The sequence below is a fragment of the Chlamydotis macqueenii genome, chromosome 2 (assembly GCF_036417535.1).
Source record: "Chlamydotis macqueenii isolate bChlMac1 chromosome 2, bChlMac1.mat, whole genome shotgun sequence".
In the NCBI taxonomy this organism is placed as follows: Eukaryota; Metazoa; Chordata; class Aves; order Otidiformes; family Otididae; genus Chlamydotis; species Chlamydotis macqueenii.
This window is the reverse complement of record NC_141557.1, coordinates 25,880,599-25,906,032: the sequence shown is the minus strand read 5'-3', so window position 1 is coordinate 25,906,032 and position 25,434 is coordinate 25,880,599. Positions and strand designations below refer to the sequence as shown.

The 25,434-nt window shown below is 41.8% G+C and overlaps 1 protein-coding gene across 4 annotated transcripts in view; it reads right to left on the bottom strand.

Moving 5' to 3' along the window:
• The window catches only part of PPP1R9A (protein phosphatase 1 regulatory subunit 9A), a 144,185-nt gene extending 128,818 nt beyond the window's left edge, over positions 1 to 15,367 (bottom strand). For all 4 annotated transcript variants that reach the window (XM_086742349.1, XM_086742350.1, XM_086742351.1 and 1 more), the window contains exons 1-2: positions 15,230 to 15,367; positions 12,183 to 13,873 (exon numbers count right to left, since the gene is read on the bottom strand). In XM_086742349.1, coding sequence (XP_086598475.1) covers positions 12,183 to 13,649 — 1,467 coding nt within the window. In that variant the 5' untranslated portion in view covers positions 13,650 to 13,873; positions 15,230 to 15,367. The remainder of the gene's footprint in view (positions 1 to 12,182; positions 13,874 to 15,229) is intronic.
• Positions 15,368 to 25,434: the final 10,067 nt, after the last annotated feature.

The window sequence follows — 25,434 nt, the reverse complement described above, 5'->3', positions numbered from 1 at the left end:
TTGGAATTCCAGTGCTAATAAAAGACAAAGAAGTTGATCCAGTATTTCATGACTATAGTACCACTGCTATTTAAAAGAGAACAAAAAATACCTTATACCAGAGAGAACTAACGCCATGCTTGCCCTCAACAGACATGTGTTGCTACACGCTCCTAGCAGGTTTACCTTGCACTGCAAAAATTCTTGCAGCTAAAGCAAGACCAACACCCCTGGGAGCATTATGTTTACCATCAAAGAATAAATTACAGAGTTTTTAAGACAAAAATTTATCTTTCAAAGTCTTTTGATGAATTACCACTACAACATTTTATTAGTCAAGTATCTCCATACACAAATAAGTTCATTATTTTAATTCTTACTTTTCTAAGAGTACAACTGTATATTCTAAAAAGAGGTGGCAGCAGATCCACCTGTAAATTTGCCACGTGAAGAAGACACTCCTTGCAACACGGCCCAGAGAAGATGCTTCCTCTCCTGTAAGGTGTAAGGTGTCAGTCACAGTTTTAAGAAAAACTGCAAGGGAACATATGGCACATCTACTTTTTTTTTTGTCTCACACAATAAAGAAGCAAGCTATTGAAGGCAAAGAGTGAGATCAGACAGAAAGATCTGTGGAGAGAACAGGAAGAACCAGAGAATGAACAGCATTTACAGAGCCTCTATGGGTTTGAAGCTATGTATTTCACACATTATTTACTTCTTACAAATAATAAAACACAATAAACAAAAACCACAGGTAATGCTGTAACGAAATAAACTCAATGGAAGAAAAGCATCACAGTAAATTCTTCAGTCTTTCAAGTGATAAATATGTCCTATGTAAAACAATGACAAAAATTCATAAACTGATAAAAAAGCTTTTTTTTTTCTTTTCTATAATGCAAAATGTCAAGTATGCAGCCCTAGAAAACAATAAAACTTCCCACTCATCTCTCTCATGCTGTATAAATTGCTGTTGGTCACCTTCAGCAATACTCATTGGCCTCTCTGCTGGGAGATCTTGAGCTTTAGAAAATCAGCAAAACACCTCTCTCCCATCATTATCAAGAGGATTTCATACATAAACTAGACAATGTTAGCAGCTCGGTACATTTTATGAAGTTAATAATTTTGAGATTGTGCTGAGGGTGTACAGCATAGTGTGTAATTATTTACCAGTTTAACCAGAGCTTTTGGGTATCGGCCTCAACCGAGCACTTAGCTCCTGCTCCAATTCCAGTCAAGGCTTACCCAGCTGCAGGACAGCAACAGCAACGCAACTTCAGCTACTGCTATATGCAAAATGTTAGCGGGCTTTGCTTCTGCTGCAAATGAACACTACCCCTCAACATTTTTATTTTTGTACAGGCTGTTTTTAATTTTTCCTCTTAATCATAAAACATTCAACTAATAATTTTTGTTTAATATTTGTTTATTAAACGTTACTTAAAAGGTTAGGTCCATCTGTTCATGCTATAATACAACAAAAAATATCCAAAAAAACCCTTAAAATCCCCTTTTAGACAGTTGTTTTGATTAACAGTGTTGGGTCTATGTTCTCATTAACAGTAAACATTGAAAGGCTACAATCAGTCCTTAAACTAAACTTAACTATCTATAATTACAGGTAAAAATTCAAGCTGTATTCAATGAGCTCTTGTTAAAATATTCATACACAGTTAAACAACATTAACTATGGCAATCAGGGAGAACATCCTGGAGCTGCTGCACCACTTTTGGATATACAAAACCATGCACTCTTCTAATTTGATAAATAATATGAGAGGTCACTTAATATATTTTACAAATAATAAAATTAAAATAATTCGTCTTGGATGCAATTTAGCTGCTTCATTTGCCAAAGTTCATTATCAGGAAAGTATTTTTTTTTCTGATTTAAATGATGCCACAGAACTGCAGATTGGTTGAGGCTGGAAGGAATTGGTGGAGGTCATCTGGTGCAACATCACTGCTCAAGCAGGGCCACCCAGAACTGGATGCCCAGGACCACGTCCAGACATCCTTTCAGTATCTCCAAGGATGGACTTCCAAAACATCTCTGGGCAAGCTGTGCCAGTGCTCACTCCCCCTCACAGGGAAAAAGGGTTTCCTGATGTTGAGAGGGAGCCTCCTGTAATTCAGTAGGTGCCCCCTGTCTCTGGTTCTGTCACTGGGCACTACTAGAAAGAGCCTGGCTCCATCTTCTTTGCATCCTCCCTTCAGGTATTTATATACATTAATAAGATCACCCTTGCGCCTTCTCTAGGCTAAGCAGTCCCAGCTCCTTCAGCCTCTCCTCATAGGAGAGATGCTCCAGTCCCATAATAATCTTCATGGGCCTTCACTGGACTGTCTCCAGTCTCTTGTACTGGGAGCACAGGACCCAGCACTCCAAATGCGGCCTCACCTGCACTGAGCAGAGGGGAAGGATCACCTCCTTCAACCTGCCTCACAACGCTCCTCCTGATGCAGCCCAGGATACTGTTAGCCTTCCTTGCTAACAAGGGCACATTGCTGGCTCATGTTCAACTTGGTGTTCTCCAGGACCTCAGATCCTCTTCTCCCAGGCTGCTTTCCAGCTGGGTGGCCCTCAGCACATACAGGTGCATGGAATTGTCCCTCCTCAGTTGCAGAACTTTGGACTTCTCCCTGCTGAACTTCACAAGGTTCCTGTCCGCCCATTTCTCTGTTCAGCCAGTTCTCAATCCACCTGTCTGCTCATCCAGCCCCTAGTTCGTCAGCTTCTCTATGAGGAAGTTATGTCAAAAGCCTTACTGAAGTGAATGTAGACAAGATCTACTGCTCTCCTCTAATCTATGAAGTTAGTCGCTTCATTGTAGAAGGTTATGAGGTTGATCAAGCATAACTTCCTCTTTTTAATGGTCAAGACTTACTGGTAATGACTGTGTTGTGTACCTGTAGCAAACCACAGTAAGTCTGAGCAGTTATTTTGGATCTACATCTGTTAAGGCTGGAAATTGCTTTACTGGTCATATAGAGAGAAAGGGGAAAATAAAAAAAAAAAGAAAGAAAAAAACCCCTCTGTTTAATGGTATTTCCCTCCCCTCATCTTAAATATCAACATGAAAGAAATGTGCAAAACATCAAGGTGGCAGTTTTTAGACAACCTACCAGATTAATAGACAGGATATAAAACTGAGCAACTACTTCAGAGAAAAAGGCTGAGCAAAGAGGAATAAAGAGCTACATGGTCTGGTAGTCTCATGCTCCCAAACACTGTACTTGAAACATTCTTATTTGCATTAGTGCACTTTGCCACACTTCTAAATTACCAGTTTTTTCAGAAGCACTCTAAATCTTGAGATTCATGAGTTCTCTCTGGTTTGCCCTTGTGAAAAATACAGTCTTAAAATATTCTGTTTAAGCAGTCCATGCACAATAAAATCTACTGGACAATCACTCAAGTCGACATTACTGAACAGGTTTCTTCAGGCTTCTAAGAAGGCAGAGCTAACAGGTAAATACTGAAATATGTCAGAATCTACATATCTACAGAATCTAAAAATGTCAGTAGCTAAATATGTCAGAGCCCATCTTAAAGATGGCTGCAAGCTTATAAAGATGTAAAGGCAGTTACAAGCTGGATAAAACCTTGGGATTTTTTAATCAAAATGATCATAATCTAGATGAATTAGACAGGTGCTTGATAGCATGACTTTTAAAAGCCTCTATAGCTTCTTGCTTTTAAATGAATAATGTGAATAGTAAATTTTAAATATAGGTATTTTATCAAATAGAAAGCACTAGGACTACATGCAGCATAGTCTGAATATTAAAAGATATCCTTCCAATGTGAACCAGCACGTTATGCCCTTGAGATCACACACCGAATACTGAGACAGATGGAAATTGCAGAGAGGAACATAAAAAGTTACAGATGTGCATAGACTAAGAAGTGCAGCTGCATGTGTAACAACACAAGGCAAATGGGTCTCAGAGATAAATTCTGCATTCACACCTTCCACTGACTTTATCATATGGAAATATCTGAGTGATCTGACAGGTCTCTTGAATAAAGTCTGGCGACTAAAATTAGCCTCTGCTCTCACTAGAATACTTTCTATACAAAAAAGGACACCACAGAATAACAGCTATCACTTTGTACCATTTAACTACAGGAACATCAAGGAAGTTTTAAAATAGATTAATTTTGACCTGCAAGTTCCGAAGTGCTGAAGGAAATTCCAACCCTTAATAGAATTAAGAGACACTGTTAGACAATACAGTAGTCTACTAGGAACATAGGAAAAGAGAAGGAGATTGCCTGTGTCATTGTCTGCTATTAGAATTCTTTAATCTTAGTTGGAAAACGCTCAATTTCACCTTAAAAGTGGAACGCAGCCCCTTAGCCTGCAGGTGCTTTTTCTTTACGACTATACCAGAGATACAATTACGTTCTTTTTCAGGCTTTGTCATCCCTCATTGTGCAAGACAAATTTCTTAAGCCCCCTGTTTTTCATAAAATTAACCAAGAAAGAGACAGATTAAGAGTAGCAAGTTGCTGCAGCTTTTCCTGCAAGTTCACTCACCTTAAGCAGAACCCACCAGACACATTCCAGATGAAGTCTCCTTAGTGAGTTATAAAACGACACTCACAATTCCCTACTGCTAGCACAATATTTTGCTTCATGTATCTAGAATGCCATTTCCTTTCCTCATAACTGCACAGCACCACGGGTTACTGCTGTCATTCTGCACGAGAAAGTCACAGAGTGGCTTTCTCCTTAGCTGTCACCCCTTACAAAGGAGTCACTAGTTTACTGTGAAACTTCTTAGCTCAAAAATCCATCCCCACTACTCAAATTCTGCCAGTAACCCATATTTTACCATAATCCTATGCAATGATAATGCTTCCACACTTTCTGTCAAAAGCAAGTGTCACTGGCATGCTCCAACTTTCTAAGACAGAACCACTGCAATTTTTAACAAGGTCTTCTATCTTATCAAAGGCAGACACTAATTTAGTCTGACATGTGCTACCTCTCATAAATCCATTTACATGTATTCCACTTTTCCATTTGCCTCCCTGCCTTTGATTCTTTTAACAGGTTTTTTTCTATTGCTTTGCTATAGGGGAAAAAAAAAAAAAGATTAATAATTTTCAAGCTGCCAGAATCATCTCTTCTCTACTTTCTGAAAAATAGCTACTGCATGTGCTCTTCTGCAGTTAAATACCATCTCTGTTTTGCTAGTGTTCTGCTTGTTTTGAAATGTTTGCTACAAGACCTTCTAGAATACAACTTCTTTCACCCAGCCCACTACAAATCTGAGCACTAGGAACTTCCAGGTTTCATCTTTGTTTCACTGTAAGAGTTTCCACCTGTATACATTTATTTCACTCTTAATCCCAATTCCAAGTTCAACATGACCAACTTCACCAAAAATGAAGGCAAAATATTAATATAAACTGGAGATGATAGCTCCGATCGTAACCTCATGCTCATAACCTGCATAACGCCCAACTTCCTTTCTGCTTTCATTTTTAATGGATAAACAGCTTTTTACTACTTGGATTATTTTCCTTTACAAGGTCAAACTCAGCTTGACTTCTGGCAACAGCTTATTCACACTTTAAGACTTCTGAACTCTCTGACAGTCTTCATTTTTTGAACAATCACTTTTGCCACTCCTTGCAAGTTCTGGGCCAGCTTCTGATATTCTCTTTGGCTCACTTTTCTTCTGATTAGGTCTGCAATTATTCTGCTCGTGTGCTCTGTTTTTTCTTGTGATGTAAATCCTATGCACTTTTTCTAATTCTGAATCAAAGAGGTTCCAAGAACCCCACCGCTAGCTCCCTCAGCTCTTTGGTTCAACCAATTTCAAACTACTTCCCCACAGCTTCTCAGTCTGCGTTTTTGAAATGCAAAACCTTTAATTGGAAACTCCTTTCAATCTAAACCGCATAAACCTTGGATGCCAATTATACAATCCAAACTCGGTTTCTACAAAAGCTCTTCTAGAATGTCCTCAATGGTTATAAAACCCAGTTTAAAGTAACATTATTTCTTTTTAGTTCAATAACTGCGTGTGAACATTGCATCCAGGACTAACTGGTCCCTAAAATTAGTAGTGAAATTATGACCTATAAAAGAGTTATAGTCTCCTCAGCTTATTGTGGAAGGCAAATATCTTTATTCCATCTACTGTATTCTAATAATTCCATGTACACTTAATACAAGAAAACTCTTTTGCATCTGACATTACTGTATGCGAAAGACTCATCCTGTGGAAGTATACAACTCAGTAATACACTTCATGTATGAGACAATAACATAGAACACACTTTCATTTTAATAATCAAAATAGCAACTTGTTCTGGAATGCTTTAGCCCTTCGCTATTGTTCTTTATCTAAGAGCACCCAGTCTTTGCATCCTTAATATCTACTTCTCATTCCTTTCCCTGACAAATACGTATAAAAGGTTCTGCCTTTCATAACAAATGTTATAAATAAAAAAACAGGTCCCAGAAAACACTCTATATATCCTATCACCAGAACAAAGAACCTGGTTTGACATCGTAACAGCTAAGCCACAAACAATGCAAGTAATGTATATGTTCTCAAATTTTATTCTGCACTTTTCTGATCATCACTGTAAGCAAGATGATCATGCCAGTGGTCAGTTCAAATTATCTGAAGGCATCTCTAATTTACATCAGCTGATAAACTATCTAAAAGAAAGAAACTACAGATGGAAGTCTGCTGGAAACTTTGTCAAGCTTTAGTGTTGAAAAATAAGGTATTTCTTTGCCTGATTCAGTATTTAGTACCTGCTGTTAAAATGCTGATGAATTATTTTGTATCACAGAAGTCATAAGTGAAGGTTACCCAACCACAAGCACTGCATGGTCCCTGGCTCCAAACTTGTCACCAATTCTACTCGTGTTTTACTTAAGTGAATATGCAGTTGGATTTAGGTGATTTCCAGATCTCCCTCTCAACGTCAGTGAGCCTACGATTCTATAAATAAAGTAGTCCCTGCAGGTGTTACAACACTTGTTGAAGGGAGATATGGTGACAGGACTTGCAGAAAGATCCTGAGGCTATATTAGATTTTAAATTATTACAGAATCAGAGAAATTAATCCCCTTTCTAATGGGTTAGTTGAGAAACCTTAGAGATAAAGAAGCATGTAGCTTCCTTCTGAAATCACTGAAAGAATATCTTCCTTCCTTTAAATTTGGTTCTCTAGCTCCTGTGTCCATGCTTTGTTGCCAACACTGAGAGTGGATCATAGTTTTGGCTAAAGCATGAAACTAGGTATTAAGTAGGCTTAGGCTCTCTCTCCTGTAATGTTGAATAAATCATTGAACCTTTGTGTTGGTATTTGAATTCTGTAAAATGGGCAGCAAGTTGGTAATTAATTTCATTCATCTGGACTTGTGAAGTAGTTTGACATACTGAGCTATTGCTTGGGTAGCTTGAAACGTGTATTCTGTTACATAAAATGACCTTATACTTTTTTCAGGTACTGTGAAAATGTATATGGGAATATCTAGAGAGGAAATATATATTTGGGAATTTCTACAGACTTAATGGGAAATTCTACAGACTTAAATATTAATAAGATGTGCTGAGCTGCAAGGATTGTGATGATTATTTATAAAAGTTAACAATGTAAAACCAGGTTCTGTGTTCTGGTGGTAGGATATATAGAGCGTTTCTGAGACCTGGTCTTTTATTTCAGCTACATATGGCATTAGCTGAAGCATGGAAGAGCCATTTGCTATATCCCTTCCATTTCTGTTACCCTCTCTCCTACCTACCCCAAAACTCAAGAGAGAGTCTCCAGAGAGGTGCTTTCACCACCACTGCACCCCAAGGAAGCTTTTTGGAATCCTGAAAACTGCAGCAGGAGCTTGGGCTGAAACCTCTCATTGCAGCACAAGTCGCCTGCTGTCTGCCATATGGTCTGATCACATACTACCTAACCCTCCCCAACCTCTCAGCCGGGCAGGGCCAAGCCAGTGGAGCAGAAGGTTGCAAAAGAAGTCTCCACAGGAGACACCAATTGCTGCTAACAGCTTTACACGGTTTAACATGTACCTGGTGCCAGAAGTAGGGCACTATCTGAAGATGCAGCCATCAGCTATCAAGACACCAGACATTCTGGACTTGGAGAGAGGAAGAGAGGTGAACGTTGCTCTTCCATTCTAATTCTAGCAGGACAGAGGAAACATGGCTCAAAAAGGACTACGATTTGGACAATCAATACATTTCCACTTGCTAGAGTGTGGAAAGCCATGAGCTAATGAGTTTTGCACGACCGGTAAACCTTGTCCAATTAGCCTGCAATGTTTGGGAAGTGGCAAATAACCCAACTCTCAGGAAACCCTGCAAAACTCAGCAAAAGGACGATAAATCACCGAGTTTCTGCTTTTTTTTTTTTTTTTTTTTTTTCGTGCAGGAAAGTATCCCTAGCAAACCAGGGATTTTTTTTTCCCCATCACATTTACTTAACTTTTTCACCTCTTACAGATGTCTTGGAGAGTTTCAGTTCTATCCCTGAGCAGAAAGCAGAAACACAATACCTCAACACAAGAACGGGCAAGTGCTGGTGAAGGTCTCTATATCGCTATATAAACACTTACAGCAACCAGTGTATCAATGTGCACATACCTTGTTTAGCAACATGCACACTCATGTCCACCCCCACCACCAGCACCAACTCTTGGGTCCCTTTAGGCTATTTTTTTAACTGAACAGCACAAAGCTGACTTAAGCTCCCACAGACATACACAACTGCTCACGTCAGTGATGCCACACTCCAAATACCTAGAAACCTTCCAAGCCTGCAATGGCCCCTGGGCAGCCACCTACTCCTAAAGGGACTAATTTTCAACAGAGACAAGATCAGCAAACATATCCCACAGTCCCAGAGCAGAGCAAATGGCCCATGGAGCATGGGATCTGTGATAGCAAAATTACAGTCTGTAACAGAGCAGAATTTCCTGCATCCATTGACTTTAGTTTTTCTCTTTATAGCGAGTTTCTCAATCACCAGCTCTTTTTCCTGCTTGAGAAATGAGCAGAATCCAATCTTTATCAGTTCGATGAGTAAGATTTTATATATTCATCCTTCTGCTTATACTTCATTACTTCTCGTAGTCCAAAGCATTTCCCCTAAAGGGACAGAAAGGATTCCCCTTGGTTGTAACTGAATCTCTTTGCTCTTCACTCTCAGCACTCTTCTCATTTACTTCTCACAAGTGTACCTAAAAATGTCCTTGGAAAAAGAGTTCAAAGATGTTCATCTAAACCTGTTGAGACCTTCAAGTAACAACTTTATGGCAATAACTACCCACTTGTTTCACAGGTTACACATTCAAACACCAATTTTGTTAATTATTTCAGAGCTCACCTGTAGGAGGACAGCGGAGGTACGATACTGTGAAATCAGCATTAAACATCTTGAGTTTGGGCTGGACTTTTGATACCACTATCTAGCAGAGTAGTTAAGTACAAATTGCTTCATTTTAATAAAGATAAATAATTTTACAACAGTTCAGAAAATACTCCTACTCTCCCCTCTCAGTTACACTAGGCACGAGATTACATTCAGTAAAGTATTAATGAAACTAGTTATGCCCACTAAAACATAAAATTGCCTACAACAGAAAAATTCTTAAATTGCTGCTGTCTACTCAGCTAGCAAGCATCTTCCTCATCTAACAGATGGGCAAAGGGAGCGATCAAGTCAATTAGTAGGCCAGCGCTGTGCGAGGGGACAGAACACAAGTTCCCCTTGCCCTCTGCACTGCTCATTGGTACCCATCCGCTGGGCAGAAACTGCTTGCCAAGGCCGGTTCACGACCTCCTAGCAGCGTGCCGAACTGGCAGCGCTGTCAGAGAGGCAGTAAAGGAGCCCAGAGACTCGCCAGCCTCCGAGGACCCACCGGGGGGATTCTCCAGCTGCCCTTCCCGGGTTCCTGCCCTCAGCGGTGTGACTGGGCAGGGACCTGATGCCACTGGCAGCCTGCCTGGGCTTATGCTGCTTGACAATGCCAAGGGAATTACAGAGCGCTGTGGAGAAAAGGGAGGAAGGCTCGAGAAGCAGCTTTTAATTTTCCACAACTTTCACTGCACTACTTCCTCCTAACGCAAGCCTTCCACATGGTCTCACTTCTGTTTCCCCACACAACTAACAGACTGCATGCACGGGAGGCACCAGGGACAAAAAGGAAGGGATCTCCCAAACCTCCCAGTTCCTCCTACACTGTTCTCTCTCAATGCAGCTTTTATTCTGTCTTCTTCCTATCTACAATAAAGATGCTAAAATAATTAAAGTCACAATTCTTTTACTTTCGATAAGCTTGTTAAGAGTGCTTCATGCTTAAAACCATGACAAATGTATTCTTTTATTATTTACACAAATGACTTTTAGAGCATTTTCCTGATGGACTGTTATTATTACTTGATAATATGTAATCTTTAATGAATACAGCATGAAAAACTTGAGAAGAAAAGAAAAATTTTATAACAAAATAATTGACAAAATAGTCTTATAGCACTTGGCATGACAGCATGATTCAGATAGACAACAGCAATATTCTGAAGTAAGGATGTCACTGTTAGCTCTTCCAAAACAGAAACAGCAGAAAAATCCAACAATCTCAATAATAAAATCAGTGCAGTCACTTTCTGGATTCTTATGTGTTGGAATCATACTAAGTATGATAAAACAAACCTCTACACGTAATTGGCAGATCTTTCAGAAGGGAGAACATCATCTTGTCTGTCAGTACAGCCTGAGGGGGAAGAAGGCGGTGGGGGGGACAACTTCCATAATCCTTTGTAATAAAAATTTTCTCTACTTCATTTCCAAAAAAAATTAGAGAAAACCAGCTAGTTTAATTATGGGAATAATCTAGAGGGAGCATAAACACTGTTAGAATTTTTGGTCCATGATGCAAGCCTCAATAAAATACTAACAAAACAAAACTTTGAAATCCATCATCCTGGCTTGGAATATTTTGTTTCAGTGTAAAAAAATGGTATTTTCAAAGCATGAAGAACATAAGGCCGTTCCCCTCCCTCCATCCACCAATAAACAGACGTGAAAACCTGGTTGCTTCATTCAGATGAAAATTTCCTAATACAAATACACCTCTTACCCTAACTTAAACCACAGGTGGTGTAAATGAAGATTTTGTAAATCATATGACTTTAAGATTGATAAGCGAATTGTGTTTGTTGATTTAGTAATTTTTATTGCTAAATGCACACAATAAAAGTACAGTCAATTTCAATTACGTATTTTTAATTTGATAATGTCCAGATTTCAAGTACTCCATGATATATGGTTGTTTCAAGAGCCATTTCTGGAAAAAATGTCTATGTTTTTGGATTGTCCACTTGAGACCACATGCACTAAAACAACTTGGAAGTAAGATACTTTTATACTTAATCCTGAGACTCAGCAGTGAAAAGCTGGTACAACACCACACGAATAGTTATTCCTTCCTGAATGGAAAGTACTTGAAACAACATTCTTAGCTGTAATTTCAAGATACTTAAAAACAAACCAAAAAAGCTCTGCAAGAAACTCAGCCTTCATCAGTTATTTTGATCAACTGACTTCTGCCTTTCTGCAGCACTGAGATATACTAGATGTAAATGTTTAAAAGTTTTTAAAAAGTGATGATGCTACTAGAAAAGATGATACTAATTCAGATGCAGAATATTAACAGTCCTCCACTAGTGAGACAGAATCACACTGTATTCCATGACACAGTGTTTAAATACAAGGACTTTAAAGAACATCTGATGAGAGCTGAAGAAAAGCCATCTGATCTAAAGAAGCTGTGATTTCAAATGGAAAGAAACAAGCAGCACAAAGGCCACCAAATACCCACTTTTACATTTCACCATGTGATTACAGTTCAGTCATATAAGTCAAAATATGCATGTTAAAATTCTCAAACTTCACAAACCCAGCTGTCATTCTCAATTTCTGCTGGCTTAGTCAGCCATCAAGTAGTCTAGGAAATGACACAAGCTCATCAGAGCTCAGCTTCCTTACTTCATTTATGATTACGCTCACTAACTGACTGCAATAAAAACGTGTACCAAAAGAGTCTCTGCATTTTTTTCAGAGCCAGATCAGCTGTCAAAATCTACTTCAAGTAAAGTTGCATTTGAAAACAAACCAAACCGCAGAAAAAGAACGCAGGAGACGTTACCTTAATTGGAGCACGGCTAAACTGTATCTTTCTGTTGGCTGGGATTTCATCTTCATCTGGCAATCCATTAATTTCAAAATATTCCATATCAGGTTCATAACAGTTATTTTCGTCACTGTCATCCTGATCATCCTGTTCTGTACCTGTCTCTCCCCAGTCAGAATTATATCTCGATCGTACCCGATATACATTGTAGTCAGAGTGCATGTACACATGGGAACTCTGAAAATTATTCACATCTTCATGCACTTCTTTTTCACTTGCATCATCATAATGGGACTCAGCAGCATCTGAAACAGCATCTGTGGCAAAATCACCACCTGAAGCTACATTTCTTGGCAATTCTGCAGCTTCGGGTCTATCAAAGATACCCTCTCCGTGTTCTGATGGCTCCTTTTGTTGCAACGAAACTTCTGTCTCTGTTTTTGACTTACTCCTAGCACAGCTGTCCACAGATCTTTCGCTGTCAAGCACACCGACCAAGTCCTGTTGACTCGCTGCAGAGCTCTCAACAGAATCAGCACTTGCCTCTTTATTCTTCTTTATTTCTTCAGTTGTTTTTGAACCTGCTGAAATGCCTGTGGATGTCTTCTGTCTTGGTGTTGAAGGTGTGCTATCCTGCTGAGAGTTCTCAACAGACATCACGCCTGTACTCTGTTTGGCCGGGGGAGCCCATGTGCTGGCATCTTTCAAAGGACTGAAACCCTCAAGGTTTGCAACCGGGGAGGAAATATTTGCAACAGTAGATGAGAGGTTTAGCGGATAGTGACCAGTTACAGAGTACTCTTCATTGTTTTCCGGCTTTTCTACAACAATAACATTGTGTGAGTCAGTGTTTTCAAAAACTGCACTGAGCTGACTCACAGTTGGAGAAACTGTCTCTGTCCTTGGGCTAAGACTGTCCAGTGAATCAGTGCTGCCTCTGTGAGACTTAGAGCTGCACCACTCATCCAGAAGCTCACTGGAAACTACTTTCTCTTTCTTTGGGGAATAGCGATTGGAATGTCCCGTTTCATGAGCATTTCGCTCAAACATCTTCCGAGTTTCAGTAAACTTGGAATAGGAAGGACCATCATGGATAGTATCAAATCTACTAATCCTTTCTGAGACAGATGATTCCAATCTCACGATTGAACCATCTGCTTTTTCTACAAATTCTTTGGGCCTAATTCGTCTTTGAGGTGATGGAGGGCCTCCCTTCCCCCTGGTTTTAGGGGTAACTCCACCACTTTCAGTGGGCTCCATGCCCATCTGCATAAATAAGTTCTTAATTCTATTGACATTTGAGCCATATTTCCTTCCTCGGCTCTGCGAGGCCTCTCCTTCCTCTTTCGCTTTTTGGTCTCCATCTGATTTCGGTTTGTCAAAGGTGCTTTTCAGTGCCTGGAACTCAGTTCTGTAAGCATTCCTGTGAGGAGAGGCACTTCGGAGGGTTGATCTTTCTCCTGAAGACTCTGTTTTCATCATGTTTACTCCAGAAGCGCAGAACCAGCTTACATAGTTTCTGCAGTACCGCTCTCAGTAGTCTGTCACAGCCAAGATTCTGCTTGAGGAGTGGTTTTGTCAGAGGGCACTGCCCTTCAGCAGGGTCATACTCGACAGAAGGTCTGGAGGCAAATATCTAAACACATGTGGTCAATTCTGACAAAGCACCACAACCAAGGACTCTCAAGAACAACGGTTGATTTAACCTGCAATAGAAAGGAGTGTTTTCTGAATCATGTCAGGTACTTGCACTTCTTTAAATCTAAGCAACATTTACCATTATTTGACATGTTTACAATAAAACAGTAAAAAAAAAAAAATGTCAAACAACCTAACACAGCACAGTCACATAAAAACTTGTCATTACACACTTTTTCAAACTGACTGTTGCACAATTTGCAATCTGTAGTATCATTCCACAGTGGAAGAATGGATTATCACATCCTACCGTTCACAAAGTAATGAGTAGCGTATCATGCCACAAATATGCATGCAAAGGCAAGGCAATGTGACAGAAAAAAATAACACAACTTCTGCGTTACTGAACTTTTCTAAAGAATATAATAAAAAACCCAAATCAAACCTCTGAGTTACTTACATCTAACTAGAAACTAATTCATGCCAACATGATGGTTCTGCTTCCCCGAGGCATTGCAAGACAACCCTTCCTCTCTCAGAGAAACATAATGGCAGAAATGCCATCAAACATAATACACTCAGAAAGGCAAATTACACTGCAGCTCGAGGGAATAAGAAAAACTGCACCCAAAGTTAACATCCTCATCTGACATGGTAAAGAAAGCGAAACCCAGTTAGAGAAAGTTGCCCCTCGGCACGGGCAGAGGTTTTAGCACCTGGAAGAGCCCGAGGTGCTGCCTAAGGAGGAGCTGCAGAAACCGGCCCAGGGGCTGGATCTGCTCCCACCCCCGGCCCGGGCGGGGGGGGGGGGGGGGGGGCTCGCAGGGGCCGCCGTGCCGGAGCTCCCCAGCCCCGGCGGCCCCCCCGGCGCCCGCAGCCCCACGAAGGGCAGCACGGGGCTCACCGAGAGCCGAACCCCTCTCCCCTCCTGCCCGTTCCTCTTCTCCAGCCCTCGCTCCGCGAGCCCGCGCCCTGCCGCGCCGCCGCCGCTCCCGCCGTGACGGGGACGCCCCATTTTGGGCGCCGCAACACAGGGCGCTGGTACCAACGCGGGGAACCCCGCCGCCGCGGCGGGAGAGGCGGGCGCCCGCCCCCGCGCACCTCGGCGCCCCGGCCCCGCCGCCCCTGCCCGAGCTGGGGGCGCCGATGGCCACGGGCTGGCGACTGAAAAGGCCACACGGCGGCGGTTCCCGCCGCTCTCGCAGAAGGCAATAAACTTAACCCGAGCGGACAGCGCCGGAGCCCCTGCCGCGGCTCCTCCTCGGGCCAGAGGCGCGGGGCCCCGGGCGGCAGCACCTTGCGGCGGGGCAGAGCCCGGGCAGCCGCCCCCGCGCGGCCGGGCCCCGGGAAACAAAAGCCCGGTGACAGGGCTGCTCCCCCGCCGAGCCCAGCGCCTCTCCCGCCGAGCGCGCACGCCGCCTTACCCAGCCGAGAGCCGCGGCGGGCTCCCCCAGCCTGCCGCCTCAGCGCTGCTCCCGCTCCTTCTCCGGCCCACGGCAGCCCAGCGCCTCTATGGAGAACGGCCGCTGCCGCCGCCCGCCTGACAGCAGGCAGCAACCGCCCCGGCGCCTCAACGCCATCGCAGGCAACGGCAACGGCTGGGGCACCGACACGGCTCCGCGCGCACACCCGCGGCGGCAGCGCGGGGGAGGAGAAGCCGCCGCGCCCCGCCGCAGCCGCGCTCCCGCCCGACGCCCGCCCCTCCGCCACGGCGCGGCCGCCGCGCTCCCGCCGCGGGACGCGCCCCCAGCCGCCGCCGCCGCCCGCCGCGGGACTGCCCGCCGCCGCCACTGCCGGCGGGTGACAGGTGCCTCACCTCCTCGGCGAGCCGCAGTGGTTCGCTCCGTTGGAGGGAGGATTGGCGCGGGGGGGGGGGGGGGAAGGAGGCGACGAACCGCGCTCCCGCTGCAGTCCGGCCCCGGGCGGTTACCGCCGAGCGGCGGGGGCCGGGCGCTGCTGCGGCCACGCCGCCTTCACCCGAGTCCCGCTTGCTCTCCCCCTCCCCGGCCCGGCTCACTCCTTTCCTCCCCCCGGGAACGCTTGTTGCCAGCCTGACCGCCCGAGGAGCGGGGCCGTTGGGCACCCACTCGTTTCTGGGGAGGGGGGCAGCTCCTGCGTGCCGCCGCTGCGGGGAAGCTGCGGGGCGCGGGTAGCGCCGGGCGTACGGAGAGGATCAAGGGCCGGCGTGTTCCCTCCCGCACTATTAAGCCATTGAACCCAGCCTGCACGAAAGGGTAACGTGGCGGTAAGGAACCGCCAAACGACGCTGCCAACATCGCTCCTTCCCGCAACGGCCGCCAGCGAAGGTGAAGGACGGTGGGTTACCCTTAGGGTACAACCCCAGCCAGCGTGCCTTTGTTGTTTGTTAACTGGGTGAGTTCGCCACAAAAAAAAAAAAAAAAAAAAAAAAAAAAAATGTTTTGGCTGTATGAAGTGAATAAGAAAACTTAATTGCAGAACATGAAATCCCTGGGTAATTTGTAAAATTGGCAATCCGAGAAGGTAATGACTGTTAATCACATAGCAACTCCTAAGCAAAGTTCATTAAAATAATTGCATAAATATCCAGAAAATGGCCTGGGGATGTACGCTGCAAATTCTGAAAACTAATTATTATGCATACAGAACCAAGACAGCAGTGACTGAAAATAAAGACATTAGGTGTAGAGGTTCACCAACGTAATTCATTAGTTTTAATGAGACTGAAGGATGGGTACTACGCACTACTCCAGGTGTTCACAGGTGTCAATCTCTAGTTAATCTAATTTGCACTGAGGGTATGCAGCTCAAAATGTTTGCCTCAATAAAGTTTAAATAACCAGCACATTAATATTGACAGGCAAACAACACGTCTTGTAAAACAGGATGAAAAACAGCGCTTTGACAAATATATACGCAAGAGGCCAGAAATAGAAGTGAGGACATTTCAGTAGTGGTTTTCCCAGTAAGCCTGTCCCGGTGCCTTGCCTGGCCTCCGCTCAGGCTCTTGCTGCCTGAGAACAGAGGCACAGGAGGAGGCAGGGAGATCCCGGATGAGCCATGGGCTGCTGAGTGTTGCTGTGCCAAAGCTCGCTAGCACAGCGAGGAGAAAAGGGGACCAGATGAGCTATGTGATGAGCGCGGACACAAGCAGCACCTGAGCTTCAAAAGCAGTTACAGACAGCTCCCCTTCTGAGACCCTTTTCTGAAACAGAAGAATGAGGGAACAACTGTTTCATGGCTGCTTGTGGTGAGGAGTCCTACAGGTGATTCCCTGCACAAGGACTAAACATATTGCAACTAACCAGGGCGTTCCCTATGAAATTCTAAACATCAGATAGCGCACCAGAGCTGAGGCCCAACCTCGCTGGCAGCGCCTTTCTATCAGTATGATGTTGTAGATGTGAAGCTGTAACAATGCTTAGAGAGCTGCTTGACTTTTGACGATACAAATACATGAACAGAACTTCAAGTGTCATTGAAGAAGAATAGAGACATAAAGCAGAAATTAAAACATTTCCTTTGTGAATTTAGGCTAAGCATGTAGAGTGGGTGAAGAGCTTAGCGTGTACCAGATGTGTATCTGGAAGAGTTTTATAATTCACATGCACAGGCAAACAAAGGGACACAAGCAAACATTAAACAATCTATGAAACAACTGAAACAATTTTAAAGAGACGAATTCACATCTAATTATGCAAAGATGATTAGGGAAGTATCCACTACCATATTTATATAACTAGAGCCATAAATATTATTACATGCTTTATTTAACAGAAGTTTTGCAAACAAAACAGCCACTTCTGACCTGTAATATATATTTTAAACAATGTACCCAAGAAAACATTTGTATTGTTTCATGGTAGAATAGTACAAACTATATTATACTTCAGTAGAAAGTAAGGAAACAAGACGACTCACTGATGCTGATGAAAGGAGCACACAAGAAATCTCAAGTTTTCCATGATGAGAGAGATCACATATTATGTTTATGTTCTCCTTAAAAGTGTTATAAGTAGACAGCATAGACATTCAAGCAGACAATACCTAGCTTTGACACAGGATCTAATGCAAAATTATTTTAAGTAATTTCATGTTCCTTCGATACCACCTTGAGTTCAGAACAGCCAAGATCTGTAGAACTGGCAATTTTGGCTGCTCTATCAGAGACAGTTTGGGTTTTATTTAGGTGTTCAGCTCTGGTCACCGACATTTAAGATATTCAAGCTTACTAATCACTTCAAAAAAATTTTCAATCTCCATCCTTATTTACACAGTGCCTATGATAAAAAGTATTATTATTGTCTCTAGGATAATAAATTGTATTTTGTTTCAATCGGTATGTCACTTTTCAAGACAAACTCTTCATATATAAGCATGGCCATACAGCTAACTATAAAAATCAGAATTGTGTGTCCTTCTACATTTTCGGTATTTCTGTGACAATCCATTTGACTAGGAAGTATTTTTAGGCTCTGCTAAAGCATGATTGACATTTCTGTTAATTCCTGAGCAACATTAAAGTGCCGCACAGCATACTTCAGGGAAGATAAGAGACCAAGGGCTTCCTTATTATGTTAGTATAAATTCAGAGTAACTTCACTGAAGTTAAGGAATTGCTCTGCTTCCCAACCAATGGCAATTTAAAATCTATTCAGCTTAGTATTTACATACGATAAAGTGTGGCTGTCATTTCACTTGCACCGGAGTAGCAACTCCATTCAAATTATTCTGAATTCACACATACGACAGGGACAGAGACCCACATTGTTTAACCTGACAGCATTACTTTAAATTATACTCAGTATCTTTTAAAACCAGATTTTATGCAGTCCTCTAACCTTGAGGACTGCAAAATAATTGCTTTTCTGTTTATTCCAGATGTATGAATTATATTTACTTAGAAACATGACTATTTGGATGTCACTGATCGGTTGTTTTGAGTCACTTCTGTGCTTCTCAGACACTGAGGTTTTGAGACAGCGATTTACGTGCCCAGCAGAGCAGCAATGCAAGTTTTTCCACATGGCTCAGGCAAAAGAAGAAAGTCATTCCATCATCTGTCTCCTGTCAGTGTCTGTCAAGTCTTGCAAGATAATATCAGTATGTACATGTACAAATGGAAACTATTTACCTATTCTGATCTTTGGCTAAGAAAGCCTCTATCTGCTATCCTGCCAAACCACTGGTAGGGAGAAGGTTTTCCTTCCTCATACATACCACAGCATAAAGAGAATTGAGTTCCATTTTTTAACCCTCAGCCATGAATTCTTATTACATAATCCAGTGTAAAGAAAAATATCTTGTCTGAACAAGACACATACATTTTGGCAGATAAGGAATGTTCAAGTTAGGGTTCCCCTGTTCCCAGAGTAGCAGGAAACTAAACTAAACAGCAAACAGCTGTAATAATGAGTTGATAACGCTTAGTTTCAAACATTAGCAATCTGTGATTGCGGTAAGTGTAATTCTTTTATGTAGGAAGTCAATAATAGTTAAAAATGGGAGCCCATTAATATCACTAATTTGGCAACTTCAGAAGATTCTGCTGTTTTTACATAGAACATGTCAAACTACTTGAAAGCTCAAGAATAGCGTCAAAAAAAGAACTTTGTCCTGAAATATCTGAAGAAAATCTCTGCTAATGATAACAAAACTGCATGTTCTAGCAGTTTATCAGAAAGGCAAATATTAGCATTATCAAGGCCTAAACTCTGACTAGTAATAGCCTTTTCTCAGTTACAGTGAGGAGACTATCACATCCATTCTTAAACATTCTGCTTTTCAATTATTCAAGAAATGCAGTTATGGCTGGAATAAAATAGAATTTTCAAAAAGGAAAGATATAAATTATACACTGCATACAACTACGTACATTGAAATAGTGGTTTTGCCTATATTAAAAGCTAGAAATCTTAAGAATGGTCAAAAGAGGTGTATTTCACACAGCTTTCTCTCATGGGTCTCAACACTGAACTCTGACTTTATAGCACAACATACACAACTACTAGTTACCAGCCTAGCTAGAATGATGCCAGCTAGTTGCAGAAAATATATGATCTCGTGGGAAAGGAAAAGACTAAATGTTCGATCTGTTAGGAATTAAGTAAGACTCAAACCCTGGCAAAACTCATGTTGCGTATTAAGCTATACAGATGGGGAAATTATTAGGAAACATCCCAGAAAACTGATTCGTTGACAAAATTAGTAAGATACTCCAAGGTGAATGGTATCTGTCACATACCTTGGTTCATCAGATAAGTATCATGTGTAGATATATGGTGTAGAAAACTCTCCTTTCCAACATCAAAAAGAAAGATTCACACTTGTAAATGTTACTATTCAATCAGAAAAGCAGAAATAAGAGATAGTTGGGAGCCTCATAATTAATATTATTTCTTAATGGAAATATTTTCTGATTATAATAAAATTCATTTTCTTTCACAGCTCGATGTCCAAGTGGAGACAGGTGGCGTTCCTCAGGGGTCGGTATTAGGACCGACCCTGTTTAATATCTTTGTCAGCGACATGGACAGTGGGATTGAGTGAACCCTCAGCAAGTTCACAGACGACACCAAGCTGTATGGTGTGGTCGGCACGCTGGAGGGAAGGGATGCCGTCCAGGGGGACCTTGACAGGCTGGAGAGGTTGGCCATGTGAACCTCATGAAGTTCAACAAGGCCAAGTGCAAGGTCCTGCACGTGTGTTGGGGCAATCCCAGACACAAATCCAGGCTGGATGGAGAATGGATTGAGAGCAGCCCTGAGGAGAAGGACTTGGGAGTGCTGGTTGATAAAAAGCTCAACATGAGGTGACAGAAAGCCAGCTGCATCCTGGGCTGCATCAAAAGGAGCGTGGCCAGCAGGTCGAGGGAGGTGATTCTGCCCTTCTACTCTACTGTTGTGAGACCCCACCTGCAGTACTGTGTCCAGTTCTGGCGCCCCCAACATAAGAAGGACATGGACCAGTTGGAGAGAGTCTAGAGGAGGGCCACAAAGATGATCAGAGGGCTGGAAGATCTCTAAGCCATGAGTAGCAACATCAGTGTATTATCAATGTTCTTTACATACCAAATCCCATACTAAATCTGAAACACAGCAGCTACTAGGAAGAAAATTAGCTCCATCCTAGCCGACACCAGGAGAGCCATGAAGAAGAGATGACAGCAAGTTCAGCTTTCACCTTTTCCAGTTGACTGACTATTTGAATTCAGTGGGACTTTGGAGCATATACTCCCATTCTGGAAACAGCAACACATGACTTCTTGGAGCGAGAAACAGAGGCTGGAGTTCACACTACTGCACAATACTGCTGCCTTGCAGTGTCCAATCTATTGGCAAGTGGGAAAAATATGTCTGGATTGCTCCACCCTGAAGCTGAAGCATATGCCTCTATTTGAGCTCACATTGTAGTAGTTTGTGTCCCAAGTCCTCCTGGTACCATGAATGTGGGCTGGTTACACTTGCATTAGTGGAATTTGTTTCTCCATTTTCCTTTTAAAAAATCTAGTAAGTAGAATAAATACAAATGAGAAAACAGCTGGTTAGCACAAAATGGTAATCTGTCACTTACAGAATGTAGAACCAAACATAGTTTCCCCTACTTTGGTTACCTGCCATGTACTTTGATTACATTTCCCCCTACCTTACAGGTATTGTCTTGCTAATACATCCCCAGTGAAAATTCTCTTTTAAAGCCAGATTTGGTAGTCAGTTTAATTTAGTGTATAGGAGCATTAAATACTTAATTACTGTGTTCTATGCAGCATCAGATAACAAACGTAAGCCAGCTAAAAATATTCAGTTATTTTGGAAAAGCTGTGCTCTTTGCCAAAGCATAGAAACCATATCACTATGCTGCAGTCACTGCAGAAATACAAGTTACCAGTTAGAGGTGTCTATAAATAAGAGTTCTGTGCTAACAATAAAGAACTTGTGTAAAAAGAAAGAGAAATCAAGAAGGGTGACTGCTTCATCACATCATTAAAAAGAAAAATGAGAACACTGCCATCACGTTGAAACACAAAACGTAAGAATTAATGAATCAAAGTCCACAAATTTACAACGACATCTTTAAGAAAGGGAAGGAATAATCACATTAATCAGTATAGAATTATAGAGGAATAGGATTACATAAATATTTGCATAAAACAGCAGAAGCAGTTGCATGAGGCAGAAGAGACAAGCTTTTGAATGATCTAGGCCATTGCCCATACAAAAACACCCAGGAGCAGCAGCTATAAGGTAGCCAGCTTTGCACAAGTAAGACCATCAAGCCACCAGGAAAACAGAGAAAAGAAAGATCACAGCTCTACATGCCGAATAATGGGTCTAGTAGTAAACTTTCAGGTGTGTAATAAAAAAAAAAAATAAAATGGGACTGTCGAGGTCAGGGAAGAGAAGCTCTTTGGCTCTCCCTATCAGATGAAAGGGGCAATGCCTCGCTTGCGGCTGATGTGTTTCGATGCCTTTTTGAGAGACAATTTAGAGTGGGAAAAAATATTGAGTTTCTTTATTGCTCTGAAAAATTACGTTCCATTAGCTCTGTAAGTACAAATGAAAAGGTGTATTGTTAGACTACGGAAACATCTTGTCATTTCACTGTTAAGACAGTTGCTAAATCCAAAAGTGAGACCAATGACAAAAAGACTTTGCTTCTTCAATAAAAATTCAGTTGACATGCTGAGTATGTGAAGAAAGCAGGAACACAGGATAGCTGAAAAATGAAAACTTCCATTATTTTGAAGTTCCTCTTCCTGTCCTCCAAGAAAAGGGTTGCATTCTGGAAAGCTGTGTTAGTTACAATTACTGTGATGCAATATATATTTCTGGTAACAACAAAGTAGATGCACGCTGTCTCAGAAGGGAAGTGACCCATCTCTAGAAGAAGATGAGAAGTTGCAACTTGTTTCAGAAAGTGTTGGAATAGGTCTGCACAATGGGTTTAGGCAATGGATTCTTGGTTCTCCAGGAGGAGAAGTTTCTGTCTAAAGCAGAGGCAGGCAGGGCTCTTGCTAACAAGGAAAGTTACATTTACACAAAACTCGCTATCCGTTTTCACTAAACCGGTTATGTCTCATCTGGTCATGTGTAAGTTTACTGTGAAATGAAAAGAGACTGAAGAGCTGCCAGGATGCATCTGATGAATGGCACTCAGGTCTGAAAGGGCCATTGATTATTCAAGTGCCTCCTGTTGAGGGTGACCATTTTCATTCATTCAGGCATGGAGTCATATTTGTATGTGCTAGTGTCTGGGCAGCCAAAGCAGGTACTGCAGGCAGGCTGCCTGATAGCCTAGTAGAAGCAAACATACCAAAATCAAGAGTCTACAAGTGCACAGGAGGGGATGCAGAACCAAGGACAAATAGGATGCAGCATTTTAACTGTTTTCCCAAGTGCTTTGCATTATTTGAACAGCTGTGGTAAAATTCTTTATAATGAGGTCATATAAGTAGTTTGTCCTCTGTACAGTGTTGGCATTGCCGTACATAATACAGCTCTTAAAAATGACCGACCTCTCTTCCAAGCACTATCTTGTCATCTAAGAAAACTGGCTATAAAGAAGGGGAAGGAGAGAGGGCTGGACTGAAGGATGAAAGAAGGAAAGAGATTACAGGGGTCTAAGCTAGTTTAGACCTACTAACCAGCAGTCTGCATTAGTTTCATGCTGTGCCGCATGAAAGAGAAAACAGTGTTTAGGAATAGATGGTGAGGAGGTGGAGGCAGAAGGGAAATACAGATGGGCACAAAACTGTGAACAACCTGTCAGATCTGAGAGGAGGCATGTTTTAAGAAGTGCATGAAGAGCAAAAGAACTTGACCCTTTTAATTTATTTATCTGTTTTGGATGTAGTAGAATTTTCAGACAGCGAATAAACTAACTGAAACAAAAGAAGATAAGGAATCTGCATGTGTCCATGCCTCTACACAGGCAGCTTCAAGAGTCTCACCAATCCCTTGACTATGATGATGAAAACCAGGCTAGCAAGCAATGGCACATGAACAAGAAAAAAATTGGAATGCATCATGTACTAGCTGGTAAATGTCTTGATATTATGTACATTCCAATAAAAAGAAAGAATAAAGTTACATATATTTATATCTCTACAGAAGCTCTGTCTTGAACACAGATATTCTCTCCAGTGTCTTAGTTTCCTATCAGGCATGAAATCACCAGCTCTGGTTGGGGTAAGTTGTATGGTAGAGTCTAATCAGTCCCAAAAAATCCCATCAAGAGCTCTAGCTTGTCTTACAATTGGAACAGGGAAAGAAGTTTTTAAAAAGAAAAAGGAAGGAAGCAGCTCAGGCAGAGCAACAAGGGAATGATTAGCTTGCATGGCAGTGCTCCTCCCAGATTGCACAGAGGACTGACTAAGAGCAAAACCCCAGGAACAACAGACAAGTAACTAGGGTAGGAGAGGGGAAGAGAAAAGAGCATTTTCCTAGTCTCTTGTATTTGAGAGCCTTCTCATTCAGCTTTGCACAGCTGCTCTACAAGAGCATATACAGGCAGTGAAGAGACTAATCTCATCAGGTAAAGAAATTCTTTCATTATTTCACTGCAAGGAAAAAGAGTAAATGGGTATTTAATATAGTATGAGGTAGTAGTAACTCATGGTGCTACTACTAGTAATGCTCAGTGCCATTCAGAGAAGGAAAAAGAACACAGTGCACCAAGTCTTCAGAAACCGCTGAGAGAGTGGGAGTTTAGATCAAACCTAAATTCACTACCACTACAGTTCGCCCATGCATGATGTTCTAAGCAGTCTGTGTGTGCTTTGGAGGGGCCAGCTAAAGCTATACATAGATGCATGCCTGCAAACGGGTACCACGTTACTATTTTACTATCTTTGTAAAAAATAAGAGAATGCTAGGCATAAGTTTAACTACGATCATTTTTCACTTCCCACAACTGCAAAGCTGCCAAGTCCCTGCCAGATGCCTGAATAAGATTTGCGGATTGCTGGAGAGAGTCTGCACCAAGTAAGGGAGTTTGAAATTGTGCTTTTTTGGTTTTCATTGCTCTCCCTCCTCCTTGGACAGCAGATGGTGGCATTATCATGGATGGATTATTTGTTAACAAGGATCTTCTCATGAATTCTCAATATAAAAATCACCTAAGTGTCAGAATACAGTGAACACCAGGTTGACCTGGTGTATTAACTATTTTCCGTTTAAAAGGACAACTGAGACAACTTACCAGAAAAAAATAATTGCAAGAAATCTTATCCATTGCAAAGAGAAAACACCAAATTAAATTCCGTTGTCTTAACTATTGTAAATGTACATTGTACCAAGGCACCAAATTCTGGTTTTTATCAGGATAAAGATTATTAAGTCATCAAATTGTTCTACAGCTTCCTTGAATTAGTTATGTTTAAAATATGGGACATTCAGTAACATTTTGGACCAGTAAACAGAATGGGGAATGTCTGACTATATTGAACCATCCTGATCACTATAAAATGAAATGTCTGTAAACCTCCCAAACTGTAGAAAGCACTGGATTGTTTGAAAGTTGAGTTTAGAACTCTGAACCTATACCATAAAGGTAGAAATATGGACAATACACACATAAGGCTATACTTATTTTTAGGCAGGCTTTCTCATTGCTGCCCAGAGCACTTCCTCTTGCTCTTAAATGCCCAAAA